The sequence below is a fragment of the Maniola hyperantus genome, chromosome 27 (genome assembly GCF_902806685.2).
Source record: "Maniola hyperantus chromosome 27, iAphHyp1.2, whole genome shotgun sequence".
Lineage (NCBI taxonomy): Eukaryota > Metazoa > Arthropoda > Insecta > Lepidoptera > Nymphalidae > Maniola > Maniola hyperantus.
The window spans coordinates 6,672,714-6,680,921 of NC_048562.1; the positions used below are offsets into that span (position 1 = coordinate 6,672,714).

Here is an 8,208-nt window from a genome sequence, read left to right on the forward strand (position 1 = left end):
GAAAATCTAAAATATATTAACACACAAAACAACATTTCTATTGCAAAAGACAAGACTGCCGTGAAGTAAATATCTTACGAGATATAAGCGACCAACATAAGGTGTACCCAGGAGGCCGGCTAGGCCATACAAACCCTACAGGCTAAAGCAGCATTTATAACTTTGTAAACTTAAGGATCAATTGCTAACCGTTAGGTTATGTTAGGTTATGTTAGGTTATGTTAGGTTATGTTAGGTTATGTTAGGTTATGTTAGGTTATGTTAGGTTATGTTAGGTTATGTTAGGTTATGTTAGGTTATGTTAGGTTATGTTAGGTTATGTTAGGTTATGTTAGGTTATGTTAGGTTATGTTAGGTTATGTTAGGTTATGTTAGGTTATGTTAGGTTATGTTAGGTTATGTTAGGTTATGTTAGGTTATGTTAGGTTATGTTAGGTTATGTTAGGTTATGTTAGGTTATGTTAGGTTATGTTAGGTTATGTTAGGTTATGTTAGGTTATGTTAGGTTATGTTAGGTTATGTTAGGTTATGTTAGGTTATGTTAGGTTATGTTAGGTTATGTTAGGTTATGTTAGGTTATGTTAGGTTATGTTAGGTTATGTTAGGTTATGTTAGGTTATGTTAGGTTATGTTAGGTTATGTTAGGTTATGTTAGGTTATGTTAGGTTATGTTAGGTTATGTTAGGTTATGTTAGGTTATGTTAGGTTATGTTAGGTTATGTTAGGTTATGTTAGGTTATGTTAGGTTATGTTAGGTTATGTTAGGTTATGTTAGGTTATGTTAGGTTATGTTAGGTTATGTTAGGTTATGTTAGGTTATGTTAGGTTATGTTAGGTTATGTTAGGTTATGTTAGGTTATGTTAGGTTATGTTAGGTTATGTTAGGTTATGTTAGGTTATGTTAGGTTATGTTAGGTTATGTTAGGTTATGTTAGGTTATGTTAGGTTATGTTAGGTTATGTTAGGTTATGTTAGGTTATGTTAGGTTATGTTAGGTTATGTTAGGTTATGTTAGGTTAGGTTAGGTTAGGTTTTTTTTTTTTTTTTTTTTTTTTTATAATCATAGATTGCTCTATTTTACCTCTGACGTGGAGATCAGAGTCTTTGGTATTACGTTTGAATTATTTTTAAATGAAATAAAATCTAAGATTTTATTTCCATTTATATATTTAATATTTTATGTTTAATATTTATTTTATATATTATTTCTATTGTTGGTCTTTTTACTTCATGTTATTATAACATGAAGTAAAGAGCCTTTGCTTGTAAAAAAGAAGGTACATATATAATTATTGTTATATTTTATTTTATATATTTGTTAAGGTACTGGCCACAATAACAGTATTGTGGCTAATTTATAGTATATTTATTTTGTTTATATTTATTATTTGTATTTTTATTTTATATATGTGCTATATGTTTTATAGCACATATATAAATAACTTGATTATTTGTTTTGTCTTATTATTTTTTCTGCTATGTATTTACAAAATTTTAAAAATATATCTCTTTTGTCTTTATTCTCCAGAAATTTATTTATTGTTCCTAGTGTAATATTGTCATCTAAAAGTATTTCGGTTTCAAAGCGTATTTTTGCGAATCTCGGGCAATCCAGCAGCAAATGAAGTATATCTTCATTCACCTCTGGATCGCACTGGCACGATGGACTCGCCTTGCACTTGAATTTGTGCAAGTAGTATGCGAATCCACCGTGTCCCGATAGAACTTGTGTTGTGGTCGAGTCCAGTTTTATCGTCCGTATGATTTTGTAGGCGTTCCTGACGTCTGGCAGAAAAGCTTTTGTTGTGTTGGCGGTGTCGCCTTCACTATATCTCTTCTGCCAGACGTCAAGGGTAGCTTGTCTGATTTGTCTTTTAACATACGAAACGGGGCAGGCGTCGTAATCCGCTTTGCTCTTTTTGTGGAGAGCTGCCTGTTTGGCCAGCTCGTCAGCGCGTTCGTTGCCCTCGATGCCCACGTGAGCTTTTATCCAATACAGTCGTATTTCCTTGCCTTGTTGGCGGAGGTTTGCTATTTGCTTCCTTATTGCAAAGGCCAAGGGGTGAAATGACCTGTGGTTTCTCAGCAAGTCCAGTGACGACCTGGAGTCGCTGAGAATGCACACCTCATCGTCCTTCCCCTTGGAGAATTTTTCAATTGCCCTTCGGAGAGCAAATAACTCCGCTTGAAACACGGTACAGTAAGGCTCGAGTCTCAGCTTCATGGAAGCCGTCTCCTTTCCATCTTTCCATATTGAAATGGCCGCTCCGACTTTGTCCTCAATCTTACTCCCGTCGGTAAAAATGAGAGTGCCTTGCAGGTTGTGTGCCTCGACGGTTTCAGGTTGAAGATCTTCAAGGTTGGAATAATCGACGGCAATGGTTTCCGCTGGATGCTCGGCCTCCAGGAAGCTGATTCTTTCCTCTAATTTCCTGTCTTCAGGTAGGCATCGAAGGGGACGACCGCGCTTCGCTTCGTACAGTTGAGCGTGCTCAGAGATTCGCAAGTCCAAAGGAATCAGTCCGGCCAGAACTAGCGCCGCGTGCAGTGATACCGTCCTATAGGACTTGCAAATCTTTTGAGCGAAGCCTCGTTGTATTGTGTTAAGTTGCTTTTGGACAGTTATCTTCTCGGCAGCTTTGGCCCAAACGCTAGCAGCATACATAACAATTGGCTCGATGACGGCCACGTAAATCGTTCTTATGACTTCCGGGTTTAATCCCCACGTAGTCCTGGCCGTTCGGGCCAATTGTTTGTAAATATTTAAAGCTTTGACTGCAGTGTTTGCTACGTGTTTATTAAAGGTTAGTTTCTCGTCTATTGTTAGGCCTAGTATTTTGATTTCTTTAGTGAGTAAGATTTCTGTGCCGTTCATCTTTAAATTTGGTGTTTGGTATTTAAGTTTCTTCGTCAGGATCATGGCATGGGTTTTTTGCGCTGCAAATTTTAATTTGTTTTCTGCACCCCAAGCGTTTATAAGGTCCAAGGTTTCGTTTGCCTTATTTTGGATGCACTGCGAGTCCTTCCCGGAAAACACAAGAACGACGTCGTCCGCGAAGGCCTGGCAGTATACCCCTTTTTGTCCAGATCATTGAGTAGAGGGTTCAACAGGAGGTTCCAAAAGATGGGTCCCCCTATCGAACCCTGCACGCAGCCCTTTGTTGTCGGTTTTATAACCGTTTTGCCCGCGTAGGTCACTTGGACCTGCCTGTTTTCGAAATAACTGTTTATCAGGCGTTTTAAGTTTTTGGGGCAGTTCATTTTATGAAGCTGATCCTTAATGGCCGGCCACCAGGCGCTGTCAAAGGCGCCCTCTATGTCTAGTGAAACCAGGGTAACAATGTTCTTGTTGTTTATCTGTTCCCTTATATGGTTCACCAGATCACAGAGAGCGTCCTCCGTGCTGCGCTGGGGGACGAAGCCATATTGCCTGGTGTTTAATTTTGGCAAGATGTGATATTTTAGCCTACTTATAAGCATCTTTTCCAGTATTTTGCCGAAGATTGACAAGAGCCCTATTGGTCTGTAAGATTTGGGATGGTTGTAGTCTGTTTTGCCCGGCTTTCTTAATACGACAATCGTGGCCACCTTCCAAAGACTCGGGAACAGAGACAACTCCAAACATTTATTCGCTATACTCAGGAAAAGCCCCGGGTCGTGGTTTATGGCGGCGGTGCAGATATCTGCCGTGAGCCCGTCCGAACCCGGAGCCTTTTTTGGGTTGAAGCTATTTACTGCGTGCTGTAGTTCAGTTTCGGTAAAGTAAGGATCGTCTATGCCCCCGTCGCTTTGGATGGATGTGCGCCCTCTGATTTCGGTGTGTTTCGGGGTGTCTTCCAGGACGTTGTCATCGGGGAAGAAGGTCGATGTTATGTATTCGGCAGAGTCTGCGGGACTGAGTGCGACTCCGTCTTTAACCATGGGCTTGTCGTCCGTTCTCCTTTGTGTAGATCTTATAACTCTATACACTCCGTCCCACAGACTCTCCCGATCCTGTTTGGTGCAGAACTGCTTCCAGCTGGTGGTTTGTGCGTGCTTTGCTTCCTCTTCGTATATTTGTTTTGTTTCTACGTAATCTTTTACAACATGTGCACGACGGGAGGGAGCAGCGCATCTGATTCTCCTTTTTTTTGTAGTTACTTCTCTTTTCAGGAGTTCAAGTTTAGCAGTCCACCATGGTAACTTAAAATGGTCTTTAGGTTTTAGTTTTGGGATGGACCTATTGCATGCATTTATGACATTTTCTACGTATTTACCAACTAATTCGTCTAAGTCCTTTTTATTTAATATTTGTCTCACTTTGGTCTTATCTATGTCTGTCTCTTTTAATTGTTTATCGAGTTCTTTCTTAAAGATGGTCCATTTCGCTTTATTGGTAAAGTATTGTCTTGTAGTTAAAGTTTTGTTGTGTGTAGTTGGTTTTTCTAATTGTAAATTGAATTTAATTGTATTGTGGTCAGAGCTGGTAAAGCCCTGATCCACTGTCCAACCGTCGACTTTACCCAGAAGGTCGACACTGCACGTTGTAATGTCGACCCTGCTGCTATATATTTTGTTGTTCCTGACAGTTAAGAATGTGGGCTCGCTCCCGTCGTTCAATATTTGCAGGTCAAGCTCGTCTAAGAAAGAAGCCAGCTCTGCTCCCCTATGGTTCTCTTCCGAGCTACCCCACCAGGTGCTCCAGGCGTTGACGTCTCCGCCAAAGATAATGTTACTTGACCCTTTTTTGGTGATTATCTTGCGTAAGTGCTCCAAGTAAGGTTCGAGGGGTTGGTCTTCTTCGAGGTAGGCCGATATAAGGTTAACTACACGATCTTTGGTCTTGATGGCAACGTAGGCGATGTTTTCTGTCGTCAGGAATGGGTCTTCGTGGATTTCCCAGTTCTGGTTATGCACCAAGATCGCTGCCTTTACCGGCTTACCTCGATCTTTTGTTTTTTGAATAACTCTAGTTCCTGAATACTGGCCCACTATCCCCTCGGCCCCCACATAGGGTTCTTGTATTAGGGAGACGTCAACCCCACTGTCTCTGGCTCCTTTCAGCAGCTCCTGGGTAGCTAGCTTCTTCCTTTGCAGGTTCGCCTGTATTACCGTTATCCCATTGACCACTTTAGCAGTATGAGACACTAGAGCGAGCTATAGTGTCCCATTTTTTCCTGATGGGGCACTCTAGATCGAATGCGCTGTGTTCCGTCCTCTCCAGCTTCGCTATGTGGCAGTTTCTGCAACAGGCCACGTCACCGACGGTCCACGAGGGGCAGGTCGAACGGAGGTGCGGCCCAGCACAGTGACTGCACCTGTCCTCTGCTTCTTTGCACTGGCGGCGGCTGTGGCCGAAGCCGAGGCACCGCGTGCACTGGACCAGAGGAGACTGGTCGAGGACGAAGCACCGCTGGAGGTCTATGTGCACCCTTCCCTGACTTGTCAATCTCTGCCATACTTTGGGTGATACTTGCATCACCATGTGACACTCGTGGGGATTCCTGGCAGGCCTGCGGTATTTCGGGACTACCCGGTACTCGCTATCGGGAATGCCCACGAGCGCATCTGCATTCTGGGTTTTTATTGAGGCTACCACCTCGTCGTCGGTGTTGTACGACAGCATGTTCTTGATGACGATAAGAGGGTCCTTGTTTTTAGCCTCGTTAATCTGTAGGCAGTCATCCACTTTCAGCTTGTCGGTCAAGCGGGTTAGTGAGTCTTTGGATTCGCAGCTTATTACTACCTTTTGGTTTCTGGCTTTGCGGATCCTTTCCACCCTGACTCCACTAGCTCTCGCGTCTGCGGCACCTCGGATTCTCTTGAGTACATCGTCGCTCGTGTCTTTCTCGTCCTTCGAGGATACGATAATCGAGTGATTTGGGTTAGGTATTGACTTAGGCTTCGGGCCCGCTGCAACCTCGGCGTATGTCACACTTCTCCTACTCTCTTCGACAACAGCCGCTAGCTGGCTGCTGGCTTCATTGAGCCGTTTGGTAATTTCCATGGCCAGAGGGAGCGGCTGCTGTTGACTGGTCTTGGAGAGTGCATCCAGTACGTCGAAGTTCACGATCTGACGCAGTGATTTTACCTCGCTTAGCACCTCCGCGATAGGGGCTCTTATGTCCACTGCTTTGACGCCCTCCACGAGCTCTTCCAGTCGTGCGGTCTGCTGTTTTTCTAGGCTCAATGCCTGAGACGTCGCCTGGGAGCGGGCCCGCTCCAGCTGCAACTGCAGAGTCTGTCGGGACTCACTGAGCCGCAGAACTATTTCATATAGTCCTGCGAGGTTCTCCAGAACCTTCTCCTTGATGGAGGTTTTTTAGATTCCCCGACTGTTCCATTTGTTCCTTCGCTTCCTGAAGAAGGCGGTTCGCTGCAGCTGGAAGGGTCGAAAGAGCGGCCTGTGTAGGCTCGCCAGACGACGCCCTACTAGACACACTCGGGGTCGGTGACGACTGGCTGGAGGTCTTTGATGCGGGGGCTTCGCCACCTGAAGGCTTGGGGGCTTCGCTGCCCGAAGGCTTAGGGTCTTCGGCGCTAACCGAGCGAAGAAGCACTTTCCTTCCTAAGGGCACGGTTTTCTTTGATTTTGCGCCTGGCGCGTTGCCCGACATGGCGTCTGAGATATAAAAATCAGATTTAATGTGAGTTTTTAGTGATTCCTAAGTCGGTGTTTTAGTGTAGAGAGCCGTGAGTAAATAAAATGGGCCCTCTGTACTGCCAGACACAGGACTGCAAAATCAGAATTTCGAATTACCCAGTCCCAAATTCCGCGGCTCTCACGTCGGTACTGCTGGTTACCACCTCAGTTTAGCGTTTTCCGCGCGAAAATTGTCGGAAAAGCGGTCAGGCGCACGGTCCTCACGCGCGGGCACCGTCCGAGTCGGAAAAGACCGGAAAACTACGAAAATTTGGGGTATAAATTTTGCCGAAAAATTTTGTAAGTGAAAATTTTTTGAAAATTTTAATTTTGGATTTTCTTTCGCAGGACGCTGGGGCCGGTGGAAAGCAACGCCCTGAGAGATTTTCACGTGAAAATTCGAAGAACCGGGACAACGACGCAGGATTTATGCAGTTTCTTTAAGCAAATCTATGAATTTTGTATGAGAAATTCCACTTAGCTATATCAGCTCGGTACAGATGTCTATGCTGTGATCGGCGCACGATTTTCCGCGTTTTCCGCGCGAAAATTGTCGGAAAAGCGGTCAGGCGCACGGTCCTCACGCGCGGGCACCGTCCGAGTCGGAAAAGACCGGAAAACTACGAAAATTTGGGGTATAAATTTTGCCGAAAAATTTTGTAAGTGAAAATTTTTTGAAAATTTTAATTTTGGATTTTCTTTCGCAGGACGCTGGGGCCGGTGGAAAGCAACGCCCTGAGAGATTTTCACGTGAAAATTCGAAGAACCGGGACAACGACGCAGGATTTATGCAGTTTCTTTAAGCAAATCTATGAATCGGTTAGGTTAGGTTAGGTTAGGTTAGGTTAGGTTAGGTTAGGTTAGGTTAGGTTAGGTTAGGTTAGGTTAGGTTAGGTTAGGATAGGTTAGGTTAGGTTAGGTTAGGTTAGGTTAGGTTAGGTTAGGTTAGGTTAGGTTAGGTTAGGTTAGGTTAGGTTAGGTTAGGTTAGGTTAGGTTAGGTTAGGTTAGGTTAGGTTAGGTTAGGTTAGGTTAGGTTAGGTTAGGTTAGGTTAGGTTAGTTAGGTTAGGTTAGGTTAGGTTAGGTTAGGTTAGGTTAGGTTAGGTTAGGTTAGGTTAGGTTAGGTTAGGTTAGGTTAGGTTAGGTTAGGTTAGGTTAGGTTAGGTTAGGTTAGGTTAGGTTAGTTTTTTTTTTTTTTTTTTTTTTTTTATAATCATAGATTGCTCTATTTTACCTCTGACGTGGAGATCAGAGTCTTTGGTATTACGTTTGAATTATTTTTAAATGAAATAAAATCTAAGATTTTATTTCCATTTATATATTTAATATTTTATGTTTAATATTTATTTTATATATTATTTCTATTGTTGGTCTTTTTACTTCATGTATTATAACATGAAGTAAAGAGCCTTTGCTTGTAAAAAGAAGGTACATATATAATTATTGTGATATTTTATTTTATATATTTGTTAAGGTACTGGCCACAATAACAGTATTGTGGCTAATTTATAGTATATTTATTTTGTTTATATTTATTATTTGTATTTTTATTTTATATATGTGCTATATGTTTTATAGCACATATAT

General features: G+C 42.7%; 1 protein-coding gene and 1 long non-coding RNA gene across 2 annotated transcripts; one reads left to right on the forward strand and one right to left on the reverse strand.

Moving 5' to 3' along the window:
* Positions 1 to 1,447: 1,447 nt before the first annotated feature.
* LOC138404348 (uncharacterized) lies at positions 1,448 to 2,875 on the reverse strand. Its single transcript, XM_069508066.1, has one exon. The coding sequence runs from the start codon at positions 2,873 to 2,875 to the stop codon at positions 1,448 to 1,450; it is 1,428 nt and encodes a 475-aa protein (XP_069364167.1).
* A 3,941-nt stretch (positions 2,876 to 6,816) lies between these two features.
* Positions 6,817 to 7,800, forward strand: LOC138404362 (uncharacterized). The gene is made up of 3 exons (XR_011238346.1): positions 6,817 to 6,898; positions 6,971 to 7,257; positions 7,330 to 7,800. It is a non-coding gene; the product is annotated as an uncharacterized lncRNA (long non-coding RNA).
* Positions 7,801 to 8,208: the final 408 nt, after the last annotated feature.